Genomic DNA, 25858 nt, shown 5'->3' on the forward strand with positions numbered 1-25858 from the left:
ATATGCCTACAAATACATAGTGTAAAATCTGCTTGTGTTTGAGATTCATATAACAGGATGGATATCACCTCCCAAAATTTTTGCATGGAATAAAACATTTTAGTAGCCGTTTTGGAAATGCATTTGCAGCAACTTGTGACTCCTTTTATCACCACTAGGGGTCGTAGTCTCCTCAGGGAAGCATGTATTTAGGTCGACCTAAAGCGATCTTTAATTGGACTAGCTACAAGTGAAAATATTCAGCACATATGTCGTTTTCATTTTATTATAAAAAAAACAGTATTTGAGTCCACAGTTCTTTGTACAGTAAAAAATATTAAATTAAACTCTCAAAGTTCTGAGCAGAAAGATAAATTGGGGTTGGGAGGAGGGACAGCAATTATTCTGGGGCAGGAGAAGGGGACCAGTGCATTGGGCTCTTGAGCTGCTGGGGTTAAGTCCAGAGGGAAAAGTAAGAGTGAGGCAGAGAGAGACTGGTCACGTCTCTCCCCTTCCTCAGTTCTGTGCAGCACAGTTTATTTGGATCCATTCCCTCTGCTTTACAAGAACCGTAATGTCCTATGCACTGGCGGACCCCCCCATACCTCATGTACTCTAAACTTTACAGGCACATAGGTATGTGCCCCCCTCCTCCAATACTAAGTGTCTTACAGGAGTGCTCACACATTCGAGGGTGAGGGAGGGCCCTTCCAGTATTGATGTCGAATGGTTAGGCATTTCAAATGTGTATACATTGGCCACTGAAACTTGCAGCAGGCCCTCAACCACCAACACTCATTTTATTCCAGATTGAAAGCCCAACCCAGACGTCATTGAAATGAAATAACCCCACCCCCATTTCAATAGTCAATAACAAAAATATATTCTATGTGAATTGTAGCAGTCTTAGGGTATATGCCAACAAACTGCCAAAAAACTAAAATAAATAAAGTAAACCCAACTTTTAAAAGATATGCATGATGTTTGGATTTATAATAATATTAATCCACATCACTCTGTAAAACTGAAATTACAATAAGTCCACTGCATTAAATCATTTGCTCTTACATTTTTCACAATTTTTAAAATCTTAAAAACATTTCTTAAAAAGGCAAATACTCCCAACCCCAAAAAATATTACCTGTGTTGTATTCTCTAAGGGAGATACCATCCCCCTATTTGTACACAATTGGCAAAAAATATATATTAACAGCAATAACTTACCATTCATTTAGTAATTCATCGACGTGTTGAGTTATAGTTGCATCTCCCATAGGAAGTTCACTTCAATGTATTTTTTTATTGAAAACATTTTAAATAATATTAATTGTAAAAAAAGGCTAACACTGTCCCAGGTGCAGTCCTGAAAGCATGGTGAGGCTACATGATGTCTAAGGTGTTGTGATTAATGTTCTGCACAAGGTCCTGGCTGTTCCCAGACAGCATGTCAGGTCCTCCAGGCCCATGAAGACCACCCATCCCACTGAGCTGAGACAGCATGGCATTCTGGTCAGACCCAAACTGGTCCATTGAGTTCTGCTGCTGCTGAGGCGGCTGTTGAGGGGGGACCACCATGCCAGGGTGGTGCTGGGGTAGCTGGCCCGGGTGCGGGGAGCCTGTCTGGGTTTGTGGGGAGATATGGTGAGGGGAAGGCTGGGGCTGCATGCGCGGGGAGGGGCTAGAGTGTGGTGGCTGGGACTGGGGTCGCGGGGAGGGCTGAGGCGAGCGCACTTGGTTGCTGAGGGACGTGGACAGCATCTGGCCCTGCAGGTGAGGGGACTGGGCCATCTGCTGCTGGGGGCTCATGGGGCTGCTGTGCTGGGCTGGAGAGCCACCACCCAGATGCTGCTGCTGCTGTTGAAGCAGCCTCTGGTGCAGGGCCTGCTGGAGCAGAGCTTGGGAGGACAGCGGCTGGGGGGCGCCCTGCGGCTGGGGCTGCTGAGGTGGGCCTCCTACTCCACTGCCCGGACCCCCCTCAGCCCCCTGGTGGCCCGCCATGGCGTTCTGGTGTTGTTGCTGCTGCATCTGGAGTTGGTGCTGATGCTGGAGCCTCTGCTGGAGCACTGCAGCAGCCTGCTGCTGGGCCACCGTGCCAGGGTAACCCTGCTGCTGCTGCCCTGGCTGGGCTCCAGGCTGCAGTCCAGACTGGCCCTGACCAGGCTGCTGGGGGGCCATGCCCGGCTGGCCCATGTAGCCCTGCTGCTGGAACTGGGCATGGTTCCCAATCTGTTGTTGTTGCTGCTGCTGCTGCTGTTGCTGTTGTTGGAGATGCCTCCTCATAAGGAGCTCTCTGAACTGGGGGTTTATGTTGGCCATGTTAGGTGCCTGCTGGCCTGGCATCCCTCCTTGCTGATGCTGCTGCTGTTGATGCTGTTGCTGAAGTGCTGCCACCTGTTGCTGCTGCAAACTACTAAGCATAGGACGCTGCTGCTGTTGCTGCTGCTGTACTTGCTGTAGCTGGGCCATGGTTGGCATGTTGACTCCCTGACCCATGTGCATACCTGGCTGACCAGCCACAGCATTCACATTGACCTGTTGGCTGCCCATACCTCCTGGAACTCTGGCTGGACCTGGCCCCCCAGGGGCTCCCAGGGGTACTGGGCCACCAGGGGCTCCCAGGGGTCCTGGGCCCCCCTTGTACTTGGAGGCTCTCTGCTTGATAAAGGCAGCCATTAGCTGAGGGTTTGAGCGAAGGATATTGAGCACCTGCTGTTGCTGCTCGGGTGAGCTGGGGGAGCGAAGGGTACGCAGCAGTTCCTGAAGGGCAGCCTGCGGGAGGTTCCCACCCCCGGCCGCACCACCTTGCTGCACCATACCAATCAACCCACCAGGTCCCGGAGCCTGCTGCCGCTGTTGCATTTGCTGCGGTTGTTGCTGCTGAGGCGCCACCATGCCTGGATGTCCCATCATGACTTGCCTCTGCTGGGGTGACATTCCCTGGCCGGCCCACTGTTGCTGGGGATTCTGAAGCGGGGGACCAACCCTCTGCTGCACCTGTGGAGGCAGCTGGCCCTGGGGGTTAGGCTGCTGGGGCTGCTGCTGCATGGGGGCAGGGCCCACCATCATACCTGGAGGACCCTGCTGCTGCTGCTGCTGTTGTTGTTGCTGCTCCATGTGAGCCCTGGCGGCAGCAGCCTGAGCTGCCTGAGCCTGGGGAGGCAGCCCCTGGGCCCCCACCATGCCCACCCCAGGGTGGGCCATGCCCATCTGGCCCTGGGGCTGTTGGTGGTGAGGGTGCGGCGGCATCATACCAGCTGCCTGCGCCGCCTGCCTCTGCAGGGCCATCTTCCTTTGGGCGTCTGCCACTTGTTGAATCTTTAAAGCGATCTCCACAGCCGCTGGAGGCGGCCCCGAAGGAGGTTGCTGCTGTTGGGGCATGGAAGGCTGGCCAGGGTTGGGCTGCTGTTGGGGTGGCTGCTGCTGAGGTGGTGTGGCTGGTCCCAGGCCCGGTTTGCCTTGGGACTGGGGGTGCGGCGAGGAGCCTGGAGGCCTGTTGGTGTAAGGGGGCAGGCTGTTGGGGTGTTGCTGGAGCTGTTGGGGGTTTGAAGCCTGGGACTGCTGTTGGACCTGAGGAACCATCTGCTGCTGCTGGGGGGAGTTCATCATCCCCCCTCCTCCAGGCATCTGCTGGAACTGGTGGTGGAGCTGGTGGTGCTGCTGAGGCATCCCACTCTGCTGCTGGAGTTGTTGCTGTTGCTGCAAAGTTCCTCCACCACCCATCCCTGGCTGGGGCCCAGGAGGCATGTTGGGCTGGGTGGGTGTCTGTGGTGTTGGGGGCTGGGTGCCTCCTGACATGGGTGTACTGGGGGCTGTGGTGCTGTTGTTACCCGGTGATGGCAGCCCCCCCGGGGGTCCTCCTCCACCGCAGGCAGGCTGGCCCACCCTCTGCATGCTGGCCATTCTTCTCCGCAGCATCTGAGCCTGCTGGAGGCGGTGCTGGAGTTGCTGCTGGCGGAGCTTGTGCTTGATGTTGAGGCAAAAGGGCACAGGGCACTTGTTCTCCTGGCAGTGCTTGGCGTGGTAGCAGCACAGGGCGATGAGTTGCTTGCAGATAGGGCAGCCACCGTTGGTCTTGCGCTTGCATCCCTTGGTGTGCTGCACCACACGCTTCATCTTCTGGCAGGACGGCAGGGAGCAGTTGGCATTGCGGCATTGGCAGGCGTGGACCAGGGACTGGATACAGCGCTGGATGCTGAGGCGGCGGGAGTCCCCGGGGCTCTGACTGGCAGCGGCCGCTGCGTTGTTGCTCTCGTCGTCCAGGCCCAGGCCCAGCTTCTCCATCTTGTGTTCATGGCCCTTAGTGTTATAGCAGGTGATACAGAGGTCATAGTCCTCGCAGACGGTGCAGTGGAAGCGTGTCTCCACGCTTGCCTTGCACTCGTTGCAGGTGTAGACGAAGCGGTCCTGGCTCTGATTGTGTAGCTCCACCAGCATGCACATGGAGCTCCACTTGGCCCTCCTCAGGGAGGAGAACTCCAGGTGCTTGTCCCTGGCCAGTGTCAGGAAGGCATCACGCCCGTCCATCAGGTCACAGGCCATTAGGGGGTCTGGGTCCGTGATGGGGGGCAGGGAGTTGGCAGTGGGGCCGGCGATGAGACGGATCACAAAGAACACCTGTAGGGGGCAGAGAAGAAAGGATGAGCACTGGGACTGACAGTTTGTGTTGTGGCTTTATTTAGAAGGTTGTGACAGGATCAACTACCTCCTTGTGTTTCTCCATAGAAGCGTAGAGCTTCTGGGAGAGGTCATTGGACACATTGGGCATCCCTGGTTTCTTCTTATTGGCTCGGATCAGGCTGCTGTTCTTGTTCTTGCTTGTCTTCTTACTGTTCTTCTTTTTGGCATTCTTGCTGTCACTTTTCGGGGCCTGTGTGTGGAGAACACCAGATTAAAAACGACTTCAATACATTCCATCCCTATTAAAGCACTGAATCTGACGCAGCCTCGAAATTGACCCAATTAGCAATGGTTCAATATCTCTCCTCCTGAGCAATACTTTTTAACAACAAACAGCTGCTCCTATCATGTTACAATTGAGGACCAACAACCAATATCCCACACCCCAGATCCTATAACATATTCACAAACACACTCCTTTCTCTCCTGTTGTATTGAAGTCCTTACACTCACATCTACGCTCTCGCTGGAGGTGCTGTTCTCCTCCCTCTTCCTCTCCTCCTCCTCCTGCTCCAGCTCCTTGATGCTCTCCTCCAGCACGTTGGGCCAGAAGTCCCCCTCAAAGTATGGTAGCTCGTTGGCACTGGTGAGACGGTCCTCCGTGGCCTGCTTGAAGACGTCCTGAAACAGAGCATGAATAAGATGCATACAATTATTTCATAGAATAAAGAAGTTGGATTTCTGCCTGGCACAACCTGTGCAATGTCTGACAAAACACCAAAATAATTGTAGTCACCTTGTAGTCGTGCACAATGCGCTCAGCTACGGCCTTGTCCAGCATCTTCTTGTACCACTCCTGTAGGCGCTTGGGCTTGGGGATCTTCTGGTCCACAGGATGACAGTGGAAGATGTAGTCGTCCCCTTCACTTGGGGGACAAGCCCAGATGTGCCCTGTTGTAAACCTGCCATGGGAGAGGAAGGGTTTAAGAATCAGACCAGCAACTGGAAATAGTGAATCTTATTAGAACGTTAAGGTATATTATGAAATTTGCAACAGACCCTTTAGACATTTAGTACATGCATATCATTACACTATGTTTAGAGCGATGAGGTCTAGGTCATGTCATGTTTTCAAGAATCTATGCCCACAAATAGGTTGAGCTTAGTAAAAAAGGGCCTAGTCTCTTACCCCAACTTCTTCACGTACTCCAGGTACCCTATGAGTATCTCATGGTAGACGCCTGTGCGGAGGTGTCGAGGTTGGAAGAAGTGCACGCTGTCCAAGTAAGAGATATACACGCGTCTCTGGTTTGGCGGAGGGCTGTCTGAGCCATACTCCTGCACGTGCATGCCGAAGAAGCAGACGTCAGCTCCGTCTATGTCCTCGAACGCAAACAGCGCCTTCGTCCTGTAGGGAAAGGACTCCGACATTTCCCCAGTGTCCACAAACCTGTATCAGTTAAAGGAGAGCGTAAGTAGACACAACCACACAGACAAACACTGTATAGGTGCTGTCCCATGAGAACAGATAAGGTTGTTAGGATAAGTCTCAACTCTCCAGTCTACAATGGGACTCATTTAAAGCCCACATTAACCTTTAACATTACTTTGGAGTCCATTGACGCTAGGATCAATTTGACATCTTCCTTGGTAGTCTATATTTGACCCCATATTAATGAATCACTACCCCACTGTGCCCTCAGACCCTCACCTGGATTTCATGCCCGGCTTGACCTCCACCACCTTGTCGGAGACATGGACCACACGGATAGTGACATCACCAGACTCGGGATGGTTCTGCCGCCTGAGGTAGTCATTCACTCGCCCCTCTAGGAAGCTGCCCAACTTAGTTTGAGGGAGCCCTGTGAAAATTAAGTATGGAAAGAATAGAATGGGGGAGGGAGAGAAATAGAGGAACGAGGAAGGAAGAGAGGAAATGGGTGATAGCGATTAGATGAAAGGTCACATGGTTTCAGTAAAAGCCAACCCAGTCTGGGGGGGTAGTTGGGTGTATGGGGGTTATGTCTGTTAAGTAGCTCAGCGCAAAGGACTTCACTTCTCTGGTGACATTAAAGACAGAAGACCCACTGGGCTCTAATCTGACAGTGTTTTTTAAACTGTTTTATAAAAGTGCAAGTCAGGAGCATACAAATTCAACCACTGACTGTTTCTAGTGTTTCAGAGTACTCTGGAGTCAGTCTGAGGCACTTTGTCAATCCTTCAATCAATGTCTAAAATGCCCTGATAGCGTTGTCAATTTGGCAACTAACAGCATATCTGAGACTTGGACTAGTCTTCTGCTCTGAACACTCAATAAATCAGAAGAGATTACAAGGTGTAGACTGGGTCTGACTCCATATAAGGACATTTACCCCTCTTCCATTCAAGACATATTTAATTGAGATCCTTGTATGAGACTAGGCCGGTTGGTCCCTTTTATGCGCACGCCCTCCCGCCTACCTGTGGCTCCCTAAAAACTCTGCCTTCATTGAGGGTGTGGAGAATGGCATGGGGGCGGTAAGAATTTCCACACGTGGCATGCAAAAACAGTACAACTGTCAGAAAGTTGGGGAAAAAACGTGAGTATTGATGCCATTGCAAACAGAAAAAAATAATTCTCCCAAAATATGATTTCAAGTAGATTTCTGGACAGTGGACACCCACTGAGGAAAAAAATATTTGTGAGAGGATGACATAAATAAAGGATCCAACAAGATAAAAAAGACGTCCATGTCTGCCTGGGTGACCCACAAACCTTAAAACAGCAAACTGTAAACCGAGAACCCCTACAATGACCATGTTTTTGCCATAGCCTTCAGTGTGTACAGGCCTGGGATAAGAGTGAAATCGAACCACAAAGCTGCAGCGGACTGGCAGCGGCAACTATTGTCTGAGGACTGGCTTCTGAAATAAAAAATAGGGTTGGTTACATGTAACATTTTCATTGGGGGGGAGGGGGAGATACGAAAGGGTTGGGTCATGGAAAAAAGTAGAAAGGAAAAAAGGTAGAATGTGTGTTAACTGGAACACTCGTCCTCTAAAGTAGTGTATCAGGGTGTAGGGAATTAAACCAGACTGCCTCAGAGGAAAGAGGACAATTATTTGGAAAAACACAGCGCACAAAATCATAACCGTTGACAGGAAAATTAAAACAAAGATTTGAAGGGGGGAAAAAGTCAATTGTGTGTGTTTGCTCTTCACATGAAAGTATTGTGTTATACTTGTGGGATGTGGATTTAGGAAATGAGTATGTGTCAGTAACAGCACCAAAGGAGAAGAGGATAAAGAGACGGCTGAGCGACTGGAGAAGGGAGGGAGGGGAGACAGATGGACGGACACCCCAATGAAGATGACGGTAGATGAGCACCCCCCGTTTTTCACTTACTCCACTTACTTTTGGCCGCGTATTTGTTCTCTTTCCGTGTCTTATTGGCCTTCTTAAGGCAGCTGTCACATACAAAGCTGTGGAGAGGGGGGGGAAAGGAAAACGCTTTATTTCATTACTTCAAATAAATCATACATGCATTTGTTATAGTTCAGAGGCCTTCATCTTCACTTCTTTGCCCTCCATCTACTGTATAAGACACTAAGGTTATGTTGGCAGCCATGAATGATGTAAGGTATTGCTGAGGGTCATGATGGTAAACAGGCAACACAACCACAGTAAGATTGAACCTTGAACTGCACCTTGGAATAAAGTTGTATTTTATTTTTATATATACACACTGCTCAAAAAAATTAAGGGAACACTAAAATAACACATCCTAGATCTGAATGAATGAAATAATCTTATTAAATACTTTTTTCTTTACATAGTTGAATGTGCTGACAACAAAATCACACAAATTATCAATGGAAATCAAATTTATCAACCCATGGAGGTCTGGATTTGGAGTCACCCTCAATTAAAAAACCACACTACAGGCTGATCCAACTTTGATGTAATGTCCTTAAAACAAGTCAAAATGAGGCTCAGTAGTGTGTGTGGCCTCCACGTGCCTGGGCATGCTCCTGGACAGTCTGTGGTGCAACGTGGCGTTGGTGGATGGAGCGAGACATGATGTCCCAGATGTGCTCAATTGGATTCAGGTCTGGGGAACGGGCAGGCCAGTCCATAACATCAATGCCTTCCTCTTGCAGGAACTGCTGACACACTCCAGCCACATGAGGTCTAGCATTGTCTTGCAGTATGAGGAACCCAGGGCCAACCGCACCAGCATATGGTCTCACAAGGGGTCTGAGGATCTCATCTCGGTACCTTATGGCAGTCAGGCTACCTCTGGCGAGCACATGGAGGGCTGTGCGGCCCCCCAAAGAAATGCCACCCCATACCATGACTGACCCACCGCCAAACCGGTCATGCTGGAGGATGTTGCAGGCAGCAGAACGTTCTCCACGGCGTCTCCAGACTCTGTCACATGTGCTCAGTGTGAACCTGCTTCATCTGTGAAGAGCACAGGGCGCCAGTGGCGAATTTGCCAATCTTGGTGTTCTCTGGCAAATGCCAAACGTCCTGCACGGTGTTGGGCTGTAAGCACAACCCCCACTTGTGGACGTCGGGCCCTCATACCACCCTCATGGAGTCTGTTTCTGACCGTTTGACACATGCACATTTGTGGCCTGCTGGAGGTCATTTTGCAGGGCTCTGGCAGTGCTCCTCCTGCTCCTCCTTGCACAAAGGCGGAGTAGCAGTCCTGCTGCTGGGTTGTTGCCCTCCTACGGCCTCCTCCACGTCTCCTGATGTACTGGCCTGTCTCCTGATAGCGCCTCCATGCTCTGGACACTATGCTGACAGACACAGCAAACCGTCTTGCCACAGCTCGCATTGATGTGCCATCCTGGATGAGCTGCACTACCTGAGCCACTTGTGTGGGTTGTAGACTCCGTCTCATGCTACCACTAGAGTGAAAGCACCGCCAGCATTCAAAAGTGACCAAAACATCAGCCAGGAAGCATAGGAACTGAGAAGTGGTCTGTGGTCACCACCTGCAGAACCACTGCTTTATTGGGGGTGTCTTGCTAATTGCCTATAATTTCCACCTGTTGTCTATTCAATTTGCACAACAGCATGTGAAATGTATTGTCAATCAGTGTTGCTTCCTAAGTGGACAGTTTGATTTCACAGAAGTGTGATTGACTTGGAGTTACATTGTGTTGTTTAAGTGTTCCCTTTATTTTTTTGAGCAGTGTATTTTTTTAAATTATCAGCAGTATCACAGTTCTAACAGTCACAATGTAAGATGTACAGAATGTGTATGCAAGTTGGCTCACCCTGCCGGCCATATGGTGTCATTATGCAGGACACAGATTTGGTGCATTTTACGCCCGCAGTCGATACATTCCACAAGCCTGCAGAAAAACAGAAAATAGAGAGGTGGACAGAGAGAGTCACGGGTTATTGATGCCATGTGTCACATGGAAATGATCATTATTTTCTCAACAGGAGATTCAACCAACAGGAGATTCAACTAGCAGAACATTTCAAACACAAAAGCCATGATGACGACCCAAACAGGTCCTAGAGTAACTGACTAAAAACACACTAAAGATGAAATATTACAGATTGCCAGTTAACAAATATTTGATGCAAGTTGATGCATGCTGTAGCTCAGCTGGTAGAGCATGGCGCTTGTAACGCCAAGGTAGTGGGTTCGATCCCCGGGACCACCCATACACAAAAATGTATGCACGCATGACTGTAAGTCGCTTTGGATAAAAGCGTCTGCTAAATGGCATATTATTATTATTATTATTATTATGCAAATGTACCACATTGAAAACATGGGTTGACACCAAGTACAGATCAAATGTAAAGGAAAAATAAGAAAAGTAGGTACCATTCAGGGTCGAGCGTGTCATTCTTCTTCCGCTGAAACTGATCTTTGCTGATGGACCTGTGAAGAGGTGGGAAGGAGGCCCAGGAGTGTGGGAGGTAAGAACAGACTCAATCCAATCACTGGGCCAGAAATGCAATGTGCTATATTACAGCCATAAAGAAAAGTCACAAGCAATAACTGCAGGCTCAGGCTTCATACAGGCTAGGATTCAGCCATTTCTAAAACATCATCTAACACTTCTGGAACATTAAGAGCCCTCAGTATGTTGGGGTTTTAGCTGAAGAGAGAAGAGGCAAGTAAATCAAGTAAAAGGATGGAGACGGCAGTTGAAGTGAACTGCTGCCTTAAGAGGTAGAGGAGAGAGAGAAAGACATGTTATAAAAAAAAAAGTATACTATTTCACTAAGGGAGAGGTATTCCATGATGGGGAGAAAGAGAAGTCCCATTGAAGAGATTAAACATTTCTCAATCCCATTGATAGAGAGCATTTATAAATCAAAGAAACCCAACAATATTTACATGTCATCAAAATGAGCAATAGAAGAACCATGTCAGTATTAAAATAGTGGGGGGTTTAGGAGGGGGTGGGGAGGTTGGTACTCACGTCTGAGGCTGAGAGGGATCATCCCCCAGGGACACGCACTCGCCCTGGATTTCGTTGAAACACTTCTCACAGAAGTGGTACCTGTCAGCAAGAAGCCCAAATTGTGGTGAACTACACCGTTCGCCAACCGCACAGCCAATCACAGAGAAGGCACGAAGAAGCAGTCACCAATCAGGGCAGGGCAGGACAGGCCAGGAGAAGAGCAGAGGGCAAGGTCGTCGCCAGGTAGCAGCCAATCATGATGCAGGGTTTTTGTGTGGGCAGGTGTTTTGATTTTGCAGTTATATTTTGGAGTGGATGATTGGTCACACCAAAGCAGGCCAATGCAGACATCACAAGCATTAAAAAAGGAGGGAGAGAAGGGAAGAAGGGGGAGATGGGGGAAGGGAGGGCAAAATGAATATTAAAAAAGCGTGAAATAAATCGTTACAGGTCAGACGAGGATGATGGAGGGATGAATAGGATGGGAAGAGTGAAGGATGGGGAGAACATAACAACGAGGACAATCCAATGCAAAGCACAGATTAGTGTCAGACAGTCAGTGGACAAAAACGTAATTAAAGGGATACTCCGAGATGTTGGCAATGAGGACCTTTATTTACTTCCCCAGAGTCCGATGAACTCGTGGATAAAAATGTTATGTCTCTGCGTGCGGTTTTAAGGAAGTTGTTAACTAGCGCTAGCGCAATTGATAACTAGCGTTAGCGCAAAGTAATTGCGCTAATGCTAGTTAGCATTGGCTCATGAAACTACCTCTAACTTCCTTCATACTGGACACAAATACATAAACATGGTATCCACAAGTGCATCTGCCTCTGGGGAAGTACATAAAGGGCCTCATTGCAAAAAATCCCAAAGTATCCCTTTAAGCTAACACAGTAAGGTGGGGGGGGGGGGGGGGGCTCAAACACAGTGTGGATGAGGAAAAGCAAGTGGTAGTGCAACAGCGACCCATCATCCTTTTGCTCCATTTATAAAGAGGGTCCCTTTCTTGTGTTGGAGAGAGGAATTATCATACATGTAGTGAGGTTGTGAATACTGTGTTGCCCTAACCTACTACACTATGGTGATGCTGTCTTGATGGTCAAATGTATCTGATAGAATGTATCAAGCTTTGTTCAATGAAATATTATGCAGATCAAAGTGTTCACTGCAGCTGTGCAGCAATATCGCCCTGAGTCTTATTTGAAGTCTTGTGTCCAAAAGGAATGATCTATCCATTTGCCACATCAGTTTCATTCAATTACTTACCTGTAATTGATAAATACATTTATCTATGCATTTTAAGTAGACTAGTGGAAAAGTGTAGATTTCTAAATAATCTCTTAAAACAGGGAACCCACTTTGTAAATGTCAAAAATGAAAATTAAATCGGTGAACGATGAAGATGAAAATGCTGGCAGGGTGTAACCATTTAAAGCCAAATTAAAACTTCACTCATCTGTGATTGAACAATGCTATATTGCAGATAATATCAGCATGCACAATAACATCACAATAAGAATCACTCAAGTAGATTTGGGAAATGTGGATTTATATAAAATATGCAGAAAACATGACTTGTGCAAGTGTGTGTGTGTGTGTGAGAGAACCCTTGAGGGTATGAATGACCATGCTCCTTTCAGTGTCTTGAGTATGTGAGTTTGTTTGTGCCTCTGTACGCCCCTTACCTGTTCTGGTAGCTAAAATAAGTAGCATCGCGCGGGATGGTGCATAACTGTTTCCCATAGCAGCATAGAGTTTGGGGGGAAAACTCAAGCTGCAAACAGAATAAGAGAGGCCATAGTAAGAGATAGATAGATACAGTCTATGTACTGAAAAATACTTATCCAGGAACCAAATCATAATGTTTGTACGACTGTATGTTTCAAACGCAGTGGTAAAGAGAGAAGGTGAAAGCTGTGCTGTCTTCAATGACTGATGTTATACACATCCATTCACACACACACACACACACACACACACACACACTTCCGCTCACCTTCCTCCCGCAGCAGTAGCCCAGGCCCTGCATGACAGGGTCGATCTCGGCTTCGAACACCTCGGCAAGCTTGGAGCAGTACTTGTAGACGCGGGATGTCTTGCGGTTGTACAGCCAGGCGTTGTTAAACATGAGCCAGATGTCATCCACATATTGCCAGGGCTCCTGATACTGTCCCGTGTCCAGCTTACGCTTTATCGTCGACAGGTCTATGGGGTTCTTTACAATGTCAAAGTAGTCCTGAATGGGACCAAGTCCAGGTGTCAGCGAGGGTAGGGTTCAGCCCAGAAAGGAGGGTGGGGAGAAAAGGGGTGGAAAGGGATTGGTGTGGTCATCGATGCAGGAGGAGGGAATGTAGAGAAGACCATGTTCGTCATCATCATAGTTGAAGTAGCAGAAGTTGTGGTGGACATCCAGGTGGAACCAGAGCAGGGGAGAGAAGAGGGTGCAGGGGACAATGTTGATGGCTGCAGAGAGGTTCATGTGCAAACTGAGAGACATGACAGCTTCTCCCCTTCACCACTCAAACTTTGCACCCTTTCTACGTGAATGGGGAACAGGACAAGGAACGACACTGGGGTGGCCAGGCTTGTCCCCTCCGATTCACCCCAAAAATTCAAACTTCTCCTCAATCAGGGCTAGATTAGTACTCTGAAGGCAGACCAACTTTTACATCCAACAGTTATCAGAAATGACAGGATAAAGCACCTGTTGTGCACTGTACATTTGTGTTTGTTTTTCAAGCAGTCAGACGGTTCCATTGCAACCGCTTTCTCCTCTACAGACTGCCTGGAGGAGAGCATTTTCAGGGCATGAGTCAGGGTACAAAGCTGAGGTGAACAGAGCAGTAACAACAGTCAGGCAGAAACAACACACGCTGGTAAACTGGCAGCATGGACGTTGGCAACACAGCACAGTCAAAGCCAAGAGCACTGAGACAAAGGGGCAAAGCAGAGACGGGGTCGTCAAAGCCAAGGATCTCTCTCCGTCTCCAGGGAAACACAAACAGGAAATGAGACCCTTCACTTTGACAAACAGAGGACACAACAGCCTGGTGATGCATGAACACATGGCTCATAGTATGCTGCATTCCATTCATCGGAGTTCAATTACAACAACTATGAGTGTTGTTTCTATGAGTGTATTGGAAATTGAGGTGTGATAATCCCATTGTGGATATATAAATCCTTACACTCATAAAAGTGCTGTATTGCTGGTTATTTGAGCATGTTAAAAGTATTTGAGCAGTTTCTGAGCCTGGTTGTGTGTCCATGTTGAATACCCAGGTGGTGTTTCTGGGGTCAGGTGCATCACTGGGGCTATTGAGGGTTACTGAGGAGAAGTGTGCCAATGACCTCTTAGAATGGAAAAAGTGTGCCCTAACACTGCTTCAGGAGAGTTAAAATTATGGTGAGGCCCATTCGATATCAAGTCACTCTCTCAGGCTGCATTTACAAAGTCAGCCTATAGTTCTGATCTTTTTCCACTAATTGGTCTGATCAGATCAGCTCCTTTGCCAATAATTGGGCAAAAATAACAGAATTGGTCTCAATGGTCTACAAACAATTTTTGCAATTAGTGCCAGACATCATTGCCTGGGTATCTCTTCACAGTGTTCAATAAGAGGTCTGAGATATTTGATTTGCTAGCTATTAGCATTATCTGAGACACACTCTACTACTGCATACAGGCATTGGCACAACTCTTCACATAACTCACAATCAACTTCAACACAATACTGATTACTGGCGAGGAACTGTCTAGAAAGCTTCTACTATGAATAGGCATATGTGGGAGGAAAAAATTGCTAAATCATATCCAAATTAGAATTGTAAAAGCATAAAAAAAGTCTGGAAGCATAAAAAGATTAAAAGAAAGCAGTTTAAATAATAAAAGAAAGTAATGGGCTATGAACATTTTTGGCTAGTAAATTTACTTGAAATGCAGAACGGTGATGTACCACTGATAAAATGGCTGCTTATTTTAGGCCTTTTGAAGTCTGATGAAAGGCAAAAACATAAGCCGCCATTAACAAGGAACAGGGGTCTAACATTCATTAAGTGTTGATCTTAATCAAAATTGACCGGTTGAAACCAATAAAAAAATAAGACAGAAAAGGTTTAAATTTGCATTTCTCCTAAATGTTACTGACAGACTCATTGATGTCTGTTGACTTGGTTTACAAGCAAAACCAGTTAACATTATTTTTTTACTTTTTTTTTGTGGAGTAAGAGAATTAGAGAGAAGCAAGCATGAGCTGACACGCATACACAGGCACACACACACACACACACACACACACACACACACACACACGCACCTACCCAATAACCTACAGTAAAAACCAACTGACCTACATTTTATGTATAGTATACTCTACCTGAGCAGAGACATAACTCATAAATTCAGGATCGAGAAAACTCTCACTCACACACACACCGCTACAACTCCCCTAGCCAACAGTCACTCCCTCACACGTGGTGGTGGTAAGGATGAAGAGAGGGATGAAAGAAAAAGGAAAAGGAAGAAGGAATGAGAGAAAAATGAACTAAAAAGAACGGTAAGAACGTTTTTAGGAGGACGCAAAATGGAAGCCAGCGCAGTCCCTTACCAGGTTAGTTTTGTTACTAGTTCGAATACGTACGGGTATTCCCAGTAACTGGGGGTCCACTGGTTGGCGGAAGGGCAGAGACTCAGGGTCTTGGCGGTACAAGGCCTCCAGGGTGGGCATCAGAGCCTGCCGCAGCTCCTCAGGCTTAAAGACTGGAGAGGGAGTGACGGAGGAGAGAGGGAGTGACGGAGGAGAGAGGGAGTGACGGAGGAGAGGAAGTGGGGATATAGGCAGTGCAAGTAGTGTAAAAGGAGGAGCAAGAAAGATGGGGAATTTTTTGTTGTTGATTAGGCTGTTTACAGGTGAATATACACTTAGCTTCAAAAAGTCATAGCCTAGATCTATACACCATGGCCGACTTAGGTCTGAAACCAACGTTGAGGAATGCTTGCATATGAAGATGAGGACAGGTACATAAGATAAGAGAGGAAAAAGTAGCGGGGGGTGTCTTACTTTTCCTCTTATTCTGAGCGCTGGCGGGGGAGCTGTGCGTGCCCGATGCCCCCGACCTCTCCTCTTCGTCTTTGGGCTCAGTCTTCACCTCTGGCTTCCTGTCTCTGTCCTCCATCTTCGGCGTTGCTGCCGATGACGATGTGTCCATAGGCTCACCCTTGCATCCGTCGCCTGAAGGCTTCTCCTTCTTAATCTGAGCGGGGACATGATGTTCAATATCCTATTCACATTTCCAGACATCATCCTGAATGTAATAACTGTTAGCTGTGTACTAAATTATCTTTACCTCGCTGGCTAGCTAGCACTGTGTCTTTTGCTTTTGGAACCATGCATTTGAAAAACTGGAAGGCTCACCTCCGGTTTCTCCTCTGACTTGATGTCTGCCTGTCCCTTGCCCATCTTCCCAGAGGCCTTCCCCTCTCCCTGGTCCTCAGCATCCTCATCGTCCTGCTGTTTCACCTCCATCTTGGGCTCAGCTGGGGCGGGGGCGTCAGACGAGGTCAGCTGGGAGCTAGGGTCCACGCTGCTCACCGAGGCTGGAGTGGAGGCCTGGCCGTCTGCAGTCAGAGAAGACTTCTGAGACAGCTGGGAGGACAGAGAGAGAAAAGTTAATGGAAAGGAAATGAACAACAGAGGAACAGCCACAAAAGCTAGTGAAAAGAGTGAACAGCCAAGGACGTAGACCAACAAGGAACGGAGGGCAGGGGGACAAGAGAATTTGACTACGGTGTCTGTCCAGGCAACGAGGGAAATCTCAAGAGACGTGACGTATGGAGGTATAGCCAGAGACCAGGGACAAGCTTAGGAATCCAAAGAACAGCACTTCTGACAACCATGAGGAGTTGAGTTAGTGAGACTATGGGGAGCAGTAGGGGGAAAACTACTCACTGGAGTTCGCGGAAGCTGGGTTGGCACATGGGCATTCTGGGTAGGCACAGACTGAGCCTTCCCCGGCTGGCCTCCAGAAGCTCCACCACCGATTGTCTGCTGCTGGAGCTGATTGGGCTTCTCCGAGTTCATTCCTTGCCCCATTGGCTGTGACGACGCTAGCTGCTGCTGTGGGAGCGGAGGGGCGACCTGGGGCGGGTTGGGCGTGTGAGGCTGGGGGGTTTGCGAGCCTGGCAGACCAGACGGCGTCTGATGAGGGGTTGGCGTGAGGCTGCGTGCCGGGGAGGGGGAGTTCTGACGGATGGGGGGGCAGTGCGGGTGTGAGTTGGGCTGGGACGAGTTGGAGTTTGGCAGTTGCAGGTTGGAAGGAGGGCCTCCACCTACGCTGCCTGGCCCCATGGAGCACTGGGAGGGCCCTGAACCTGCCGCTGAGCCTGGCTGGGCTGTAGGGCTGCTGACCGGGAGCGAGGGCGGCGTGGGCATCTGGGCCTGCTGGAGAACACCATGGAGGAGATGGTTAGCGTCTATACCCAACTTCAAATATGACAACTATTTTAGTGTCACCCTTTACTTATAGCACTGGTTCCAGTATTTATTTACCTGTGCCACGCCTCCTTGTGGCCCTGGATGGTTCATGCCGACTGGGCCAGCCCCGAGGCCAGGACTGGACCCAGGGAACTGACCAGAAGGGAGGTACTGGTTCTGGAGCTGGGCAACGTTGGGCTGCCCCATCCGCGTTGGCCCCATACCCATCTGAGTGAGACCGAGCAAGATAAATGATTAACTTTTGTTCTAATGAGACCATGGTTATTTTCTATAATCGCTGTGATTGGAATGTTGAAATAGAATCAATTTATATCAATATTGAATGCAATTATTTTCCAACTTCATTTGGACATTGGGAATGAGAGAGGGCTACTAACCTGATTTAGAGGTCCGCCAAGTGGGAGGGGAGGCGTTGACCTCTGACCTAATGACTGCATCCCCATTTGACCAAACTGATTCATCCCTGAGAGAGACGAGAACGAGCAAAGCAGTAACACCCATTAGCCACCATTATATGTCCACCATTCAGACTGGTTCGGTTTGTGCCAAGCAGCAAACTGAGCTGAGCATGTATGACTGTAGGAAGAGCTTACCTGCAGGGTTCTGCATCCTGTTCACCATCTGATTGGGTCCGGTGGGTCGAACCATGGAGGGGTCAGCATGAGAACCATCTGAGAGTGAAGAGAAACACATTAATTAGCTTTGCATCTATGGCTACAGTAACCAGGTTTCATCCAACCATTTCATGCAGATGAATTACCTGACGGTTGACGTATAAAAAAAAGTCACAACAGGCCTGATGGAAACAGAACATTTGTCAGTAAAATGTCCCCAAACAAAATACGCTAGACAAGGGTGTATAACTGATTATGCGACAATTGCAGTGGAAATACTGATACAATAACCATCATATCGAAGTAAACTTGGAGTCACGCAATTATATGTTACATTGTAGGCCTAACACCACGACGTGGAAAAGCATGAAGAGTTTATAGGCAGGTTAAATAAGCTATGATGAACTTCACATGGTGGTTAACTGCACGGTGATCATGCAAATTTCCAATAAATATTGAAGGTAGGCCATTATTTGAATGTTGGTGACATGATGATTGGTGCTTGGCTGCCAATTACCAAATAAAAGGATCTTGTTCTTCATATAATCCACCCTGTCCACTTTATCAGCACACTCTTGTCTAGAGAGCATGCGACAAAACCAGAGTGGGCAGGTTTGCTAATTAACAGTTTGTGTGACAAAAACAGCAGTAGAGTTGAAAAGGTGATTGAAACACATTGAACTTCTGTTATTAAATACAGTACATGAGAATTAACCACAAAAGCCATTTTTATATGCACTCTGTCATTACACAGAGCTTTTTATCCGCAACAAGTCAGTTTAAAATCTAATCAAATTTCCTTTGTCACATGTGCCAAATACAACGGGTGTAGACTTTACAGTGAAATGCTTGCTTACGAGCCCTTCCCCAACGATGCAGAGTTTAAAAAAATTATACAACAAAAAAAAACTAACATGAGGAATAAAATACGTTTGATGGAAACGCACCTCTGGTGGGAGAATGCTAATTTAGTTTTTATGCAGATTTTTGAATAGTCTTGAAAATCTGTTGCCAATTGGATGGAAATCTAGCTATTGAAGTAAATGGAGCCACGCAATTGGAATCAAGCAGTGCTAGTCACACCTAAACTCAGCAAAAAAAGAAACGTCCTCTCACTGTCAACTGCGTTTATTTTCAGCAAAATTAACATGTGTAAATATTTGTATGAACATAACAAGAATGAACAACAGACATAAACTGAACAAGTTCCACAGACATGTGACTAAACAGAAATGGAATAATGTGTCCCTGAACAAAGGGGGGGGGGGGGGGGTCAAAAGTAACAGTATCTGGTGTTGCCACCAGCTGAATTAGGTACTGCAGTGCATCTCCTCCTCATGGAGCTGCACCAGATTTGCCTGTTCATGCTGTGAGATGTTACCTCACTCTTCCACCAAGGCACCTGCAAGTTCCCGGACATTTCTGGGGGGAATGGCCCTAGCCCTCACCCTCCGATCCAACAGGTCCCAGACGTGCTCAATGGGATTGAGATCAGGGCTCTTCGCTGGCCATGGCAGAACACTGACATTCCTGTCTTGCAGGAAATCACGCACAGAACGAGCAGTATGGCTGGTGGCATTGTCATGCTGGAGGGTCATGTCAGGATGAGCCTGCAGGAAGGGTACCACATGAGGGAGGAGGATGTCTTCCCTGTAACGCACAGCATTGAGATTGCCTGCAATGACAACAAGCTCAGTCCGATGATGCTGTGACACACCGCCCCAGACCATGACGGACCCTCCACCTCCAAATCGATCCCACTCCACAGTACAGGCCTCGGAGTAACGCGCATTCCTTCAACGATAAACACGAATCCGACCATCAGCCCTGGTGAGACAAAACCGCGAATCTCGTCAGTGAAGAGCACTTTTTGCCAGTCCTGTCTAGTCCAGCAACGGTGGGTTTGTGCCCATAGGTGACGTTGTTGCAGGTGATGTCTAGTAAGGACCTGCCTTACAACAGGCCTACAAGCCCTCAGTCCAGCCTCTCTCAGCCTATTGCGGACAGTCTGAGCACTGATGGAGGGATTGTGCGTTCCTAGTGTAACTCGGGCAGTTGTTGTTGCCATCCTGTACCTGTCCCGCAGGTGTGATGTTCGGATGTACCGATCCTGTACAAGTGTTGTTACACGTAGTCTGCCAATGCGAGGACGATCAGCTGTCCGTCCTGTCTCCCTGTAGCGCTTTCTTACATATCTCACAGTACGGACATTGCAATTTATTGCCCTGGCCACATCTGAAGTCCTCATGCCTCCTTGCAGCATGCCTAAGGCATGTTCACACAGATGAGCAGGGACCCTGGGCATCTTTCTTTTGGTGTTTTTCAGAGTCAGTAGAAAGGCCTCTTAATGGCTTAAGTTTCATTAACTGTGAACTTAATTGCCTACCGTCTGTAAGCTGTTAGTGTCTTAACGACCGTTCCACAGGTGCATGTTCATTAATTGTTTATGGTTCATTGAACAAGCATGGGAAACCGTGTTTAAACCCTTTACAATGAAGATCTGTGAAGTTATTTGGAAAAAGGGACGTTTCTTTTTTTGCTGAGTTTATGTTGAAAGAGAGTAGCAATGTTGTCAAATATGTGTGTGTGTTTAAAGTGTCTACTCACTAGGCGGCTGTCCGGGGGCCAGAGGCGACTGGCCCATGCCAAGGGGTCCCTGTGGCAGGCCTGAGGGAGGCATGCCAGGTTGCATGGGCATCATGCCCTGCTTCTGTAACCGCGTCCGCCTCTTCTCCTCCAGTTCCTTCTGGATCTTATAGATCTTCTCAGCCAGGAGGTGGTAGTACTCCGCCTGGTAGCGATACAGGAAATTCAATCAATTCAAATACACCCTCTAGTCCGCCATTATTAGTTGTGGTCAGTTAGTTAAATCATTGTATTCCATTTCTGGTATACTACCGGTCAAAAGTTTTACTATTTTCTACATTGTAGAATAATAGTGAAGACATCAAAACTATGAAATAACACATATGGAATCATGTAGTAACCAAAAAAGTGTTAAATCAAAATATATTTTATATTTGAGATTCTTCAAATAGCCACCCTTTGCCTTGATGACAGCTTTGCACACTCTTGGCATTCTCTCAACCAGCATCACCTGGAATGCTTTTCCAACAGTCTTGAAGGAGTTCCCACATATGCTGAGCACTTGTTGGCTGCTTTTCCTTCACTCATCCCAAACCATCTAAATTTGGTTGAGGTCGGGGGATTGTGGAGGCCAGGTCATCTGATGCAGCACTCCATCACTCTCCTTCTTGGTAAAATAGCCCTTAAACAGCCGGGAGGTGTGTTGGGTCATTGTCCTGTTGAAAAACAAATGATAGTCCCACTAAGCCCAAACCACATGAGATGGCGTATCGCTGCAGAATGCTGTGGTAGCCATGCTGGTTAAGTGTGCCTTAAATTCTAAATAAATCACAGACCATGTCACCAGCAAAGCACCCCCACACCATCACACCTCCTCCTCCATGCTTTACGGTGGGAAATACACATGCGGAGATCATCCGTTCACCCACAACGCGTCTCACAAAGACACAGCGGTTGGAACCAAAAACCTCCAATTTGGACTCCAGACCAAAGGACACATTTCCACCGGTCTTATGTCCATTGCTCGTATTTCTTGGCCCAAGCAAGTCTCTTCTTCTTATTGATGTCATTTAGTAGTGGTTTCTTTGCAGCAATTCGACCATGAAGGCCTGATTCACACAGTCTCCTCTGAACAGTTGATGTTGAGATGTGTCTGTTACTTGAACTCTGAAGCATTTATTTGGGTTGCAATTTCTGAGGCTGGTAACTCTAATGAACTTATCCTCTGCAACAGAGGTAACTCTGGGTCTTCCATTCCTGTGGCTGTCCTCATGAGAGCCAGTTTCATCCTAGCGCTTGATGGTTTTTGCGACTGCACTTGAAGAAACGTTCAAAGTTCTTGAAATGTTCCATATTGACTGACCTTCATGTCTTAAAGTAATGATGGACTGTCGTTTCTCTTTGCTTATTTGAGCCGTTCTTGCCATAATATGGACTTGGTCTTTTACCAAATAGGGCTATCTTCTGTATACCCCCCCTTCTTTGTCACAACAACTGATTGGCTCAAACGCATTAAGAAGGAAATAAATTAACTTTTAATAAAGGCACACCTGTTAATTGAAATGCATTCCAGGTGACTACCACATGAAGCTGGTTGAGAGAATGCCAAGTGTGTGCAAAGCTGTCATCAAGGCAAATGGTGGCTATTTGAAGAAACTCAAATATATTTTGATTTGTTTAACACTTTTGGTTACTTCATGATTCCATATGTGTTCTTTCATAGTTTTGATGTCTTCACTATTATTCTACAATGTAGAAAATAGCACAAAATAAAGACAAACCCTGGAATGAGTAGGTGTTCTAAAACTTTCGACCGGTAGTGGAATACCAGCCTTCACCCACAACATTGAGGAGTCAGTTCTCACCCTGCTGTTGGCCGACTCGTACATGTCCCCCTCTACTTTACGAGCGTAGGCCACCAGGTTCTCCATCCGCCGGTCCTTCAGCGCAGCCGGGTCCGGGGTGGGGAAGATGGCCTGCACACTGCTCACCCAGCAGACGGATAAAGAGATACAGAGAGATAAGCCAAAAGACACTGACAGCCTGCCTTGCACCAGATTGTGTGGTGAGGGTGCAGTCCAGAGTCACATATACAGATTACTCATCTAATAGCAATAGCAGAAGAACACGTTTTCTTTAAAACTGCAATGGCCTACGTGTCCCCCACTGTGACTCTGGTGCAGTCAGGGCAGACTCACAGCTTGTGGACGAGGTGGTTGCGCAGGTCCTGGGTGATGTCCTCGTGCCAGTTCTTCCTCATGCCCGCGGCTGAGGGAGGGGTCGCCATGGGCATGGAGCCCAGGCTGCCCGCCCCGCTGCCGTCGTTCATCAAACTGAGAGATTAAGAGAAAGGGATGGAGACGACATCATTGAAGTAACTTTGTGAACTCGTGAGTGTGTTGCTGTGTAGAATCATGTTCGATTCCCACGGGGGACCAGTATGAAAAAATGTATGCACTCACTAACTGTAAGTCGCTCTGGATAAGAGCGTCTGTTAAATGACTAAAAATGCAAAAGGTTTAGAGATGGCAGGACCATAAAATCAGTATTGAATTCCATGGACAGGATAGTGATTTCAGGGGGAGGGTATGAGTGTGTTGTACCTTTGCACATTCATATTGTTGTGCAGCATGGCATCTGGTAGCAGGTTGGACTGATTGGGGGGCTGCACCCCCACCCCTCCATTCATCCCCATGGGGTTCCCTCCTACAGGGGCAGATAAAGAGAGGACAGGTTCAAAGCAGTTCCTTTCCTCGGAATCAAAACCATTCACTTTAAAAATGTTCTCCTGCTAAATAAATGACTAAACTAAGAAGTCTGCTACACTGCCCCTGGACGTAGTTCATTTTTCTAGATTCGTCCTCCTCTTCACCAACACGGTTGTTGACAAGTCCATGCCCACTCACCCATGGCGTTTAGCGACCTCATGCCAGACTGGTTGGGCAGGTTGGACTGGGGCGGTTGCTGGGGCATCTGGTTGCCCTGGTAGGTGAGGCCCAGGGCGGCGTAGGCCCTCTCAATGGAGCTGGGGTCAATCTGGCTGGGCGGGTTGAGGTTAGGGGTGCTGGGCTGACCCCCTGGCACTGCCCCTAACGAGCTGCCCAGGCCAACCCCGGCACTGCTTAGTAGAGCTGTGGTGATGGAGGCAGAGGAGAGCGAAAAGGGAGAGAGAGAAAATCAACTTGCCATGAATGATGACGGGAACTGATGTTGAACAGGTAGCCATCTTGGGTCAAAGACACGTAGTACATCACAATGCAGAGGACAGACACATAGCTCAATACACACCACACTCACACTGCTGGTTCCTTTTGTCTCCGGCGTTCTTGAGCGGCAGGCAGACAGGACAGTCGTGCCGAGTGCAGTTCTTCCAGTGAGAGATGATCTGTCGCGACGAGGCACAGTGTGCCACTGAGGGGAAGAGAGAAAGTGAGACAACTGACAGTGCAACACTATAACAGTGTCCCAGCAGAGACCTAATGTTAGCAGTAAAGCGGGAAATCTAACTGTAAAAACAAGGGAAGCCCCAGAGTAGGCCAGATTGGGGAAAAGCAACATACAGAATGGATGAAATAAAGCTCAAACCAAGAGGAAGGGTGCATTTCAATAGTCTAAAGTGGCTTCCTCTACTTCCTCTTGGAGAGTGGAAGCCACTTCAGAATATTAACAAACCAAAAATAACAGTATTAAAAAGGACCACCAACTCACCCTGGCAGGACTTGCCAGCCTGGCAGTGGGTCATGTGGTTGAGGACGTTCTTCATGGTGCGGCAGTGGGGCAGGCTGCACTGGCGCACCTCCCCGTTGGCCTGCTCCCGCCGCTGGCACTTGTGGGCGTGGAGCAGGAGCACCAGCTGCTGCTGGATCAGCTTGCGCTTCTCCGGGTCGGCCGTGGGGGGCGCTGCCCCCGGACCTGTTGCAACGGTACCAAGGCCAGCCTGGGCCCCGGCTCCAACCGCCACTCCACCCACAGATACTGGCCCTACCGCCGAGGTCTGCTGGGAGGCCTGAGGACACAGAGCGAAAAGAGAGGGAGTTAACCAGAGGGGATAGTGGGATGTAGAAGGAAGATGGCTGGGATAGAGGGGCTGTATGGAGGATTAAAGACTTTAAAAGATGGGCCGAACTAAGTGCAGTGGGTTGTGAGTTGATTACCACCGAAGTCCAGAGGGTCTTTAATCTAGTATTTTAGTAGGACTGACAATACCAGTATCGCAATATTTTTTCCATGGCAAAAATGAAAACACAAAGCAGTCCAAACTCTTTGGTTCTTTAAAAACCTGCTGTATATAAAATATTGTCTGCTATAGCTTGGGAAACAAATAAATAGGACTCTGGATGACAACATAATGACGTTTGTTTGCAACATTAGGGCTGTTTTCCTAAAGAAGTTAAATCCGCTTCATGTTTTGTTTCCTTGCCACGACACTAATAAGTATTGCGATACTGGTATCGTCCCGGCCCTATATTTTTCACTAAAATAAAACGAACAGAAAAAGATAGAAGACTGAAGGAGCATGCCCTCACCATCCCAGCCATGCCCTGTACAGGCTGTGTCTTCTTGTCCAGGTTGAACTGGGCCAGGCTATTGGGCAGACCAGCCTTGTTCTGGTGCTGTGGGCCCAGCCCAGCACCACCCAGACCTTGGCCTGCTGACTGACCGTACGGACCACCATAGGGGCCCGCATTAGCCATCATATTCATCTGAGAGAGAGGGGGGGGGGGGGGGGGGGCAGTAGTCAGTCTGGCCTTATTCACAGAGTTTGTTAAGAAAGCATTAACGCTGACATATTTACAAAAACATAATTCAACAAATAGCTTGAATTTTCCTAGCATTTTCACACAAACACCAAGACCATGCTCTGCTGAAGATAATAGTGATCTAGGGGTGACAATGAGGGAACAGCTGTTTTCTAAGGGGGAGTAAGACCAAATCAGCTCTTACACCAGCAGCTTTCCATCATCTGTGAACCCTTATCCTTACAAAATATCATCAGCATAAAGGAATGTAATCAACTACTTCCAAAACAGACAGATACGGCCAACAGCTAATAAGCTGGTCACTGCTCAGCTGGGTCCCATGAGGATCGTTTAGGATGCAACTCTACTGCTGTAAGTCTGCACCCTTCTTACTCCCCACTGT

The 25858-nt window shown here is 48.0% G+C and overlaps 1 protein-coding gene across 5 annotated transcripts in view; it reads right to left on the reverse strand.

Moving 5' to 3' along the window:
* Positions 1–247: 247 nt before the first annotated feature.
* Positions 248–25858, reverse strand: part of LOC311103671 (histone acetyltransferase p300-like) — a 32102-nt gene continuing 6491 nt past the window's right edge. Inside the window, exons 3-29 of one of the 5 annotated variants that reach the window (XM_084145287.1) lie at positions 25243–25419; positions 24425–24722; positions 24014–24127; positions 23623–23847; positions 23320–23422; positions 22915–23049; positions 22582–22699; positions 20738–20921; positions 18110–18187; positions 17894–17979; positions 17571–17723; positions 16971–17459; positions 16437–16667; positions 16083–16275; positions 15663–15781; positions 13019–13258; positions 12708–12796; positions 11038–11118; positions 10434–10490; positions 9868–9945; positions 7991–8058; positions 6308–6458; positions 5786–6046; positions 5393–5558; positions 5110–5277; positions 4682–4846; positions 248–4593 (exon numbers count right to left, since the gene is read on the reverse strand). In XM_084145287.1, coding sequence (XP_084001413.1) covers positions 1360–4593; positions 4682–4846; positions 5110–5277; positions 5393–5558; positions 5786–6046; positions 6308–6458; positions 7991–8058; positions 9868–9945; positions 10434–10490; positions 11038–11118; positions 12708–12796; positions 13019–13258; positions 15663–15781; positions 16083–16275; positions 16437–16667; positions 16971–17459; positions 17571–17723; positions 17894–17979; positions 18110–18187; positions 20738–20921; positions 22582–22699; positions 22915–23049; positions 23320–23422; positions 23623–23847; positions 24014–24127; positions 24425–24722; positions 25243–25419 — 7461 coding nt within the window. In that variant the 3' untranslated portion in view covers positions 248–1359. Of the gene's footprint in view, positions 4594–4681; positions 4847–5103; positions 5278–5392; positions 5559–5785; positions 6047–6307; positions 6459–7981; positions 8059–9867; positions 9946–10433; positions 10491–11037; positions 11149–12707; positions 12797–13018; positions 13259–15629; positions 15782–16082; positions 16276–16436; positions 16668–16970; positions 17463–17570; positions 17724–17893; positions 17980–18109; positions 18188–20737; positions 20922–22581; positions 22700–22914; positions 23050–23319; positions 23423–23622; positions 23848–24013; positions 24128–24424; positions 24723–25242; positions 25420–25858 lie in introns of all 5 variants that reach the window. The other 4 variants (XM_084145288.1, XM_084145285.1, XM_084145286.1 and 1 more) reach the window with 4 other exon arrangements.

This window comes from Coregonus lavaretus (genome assembly GCF_964263955.1).
Source record: "Coregonus lavaretus genome assembly, chromosome: 2".
NCBI classification, from domain to species: Eukaryota; Metazoa; Chordata; class Actinopteri; order Salmoniformes; family Salmonidae; genus Coregonus; species Coregonus lavaretus.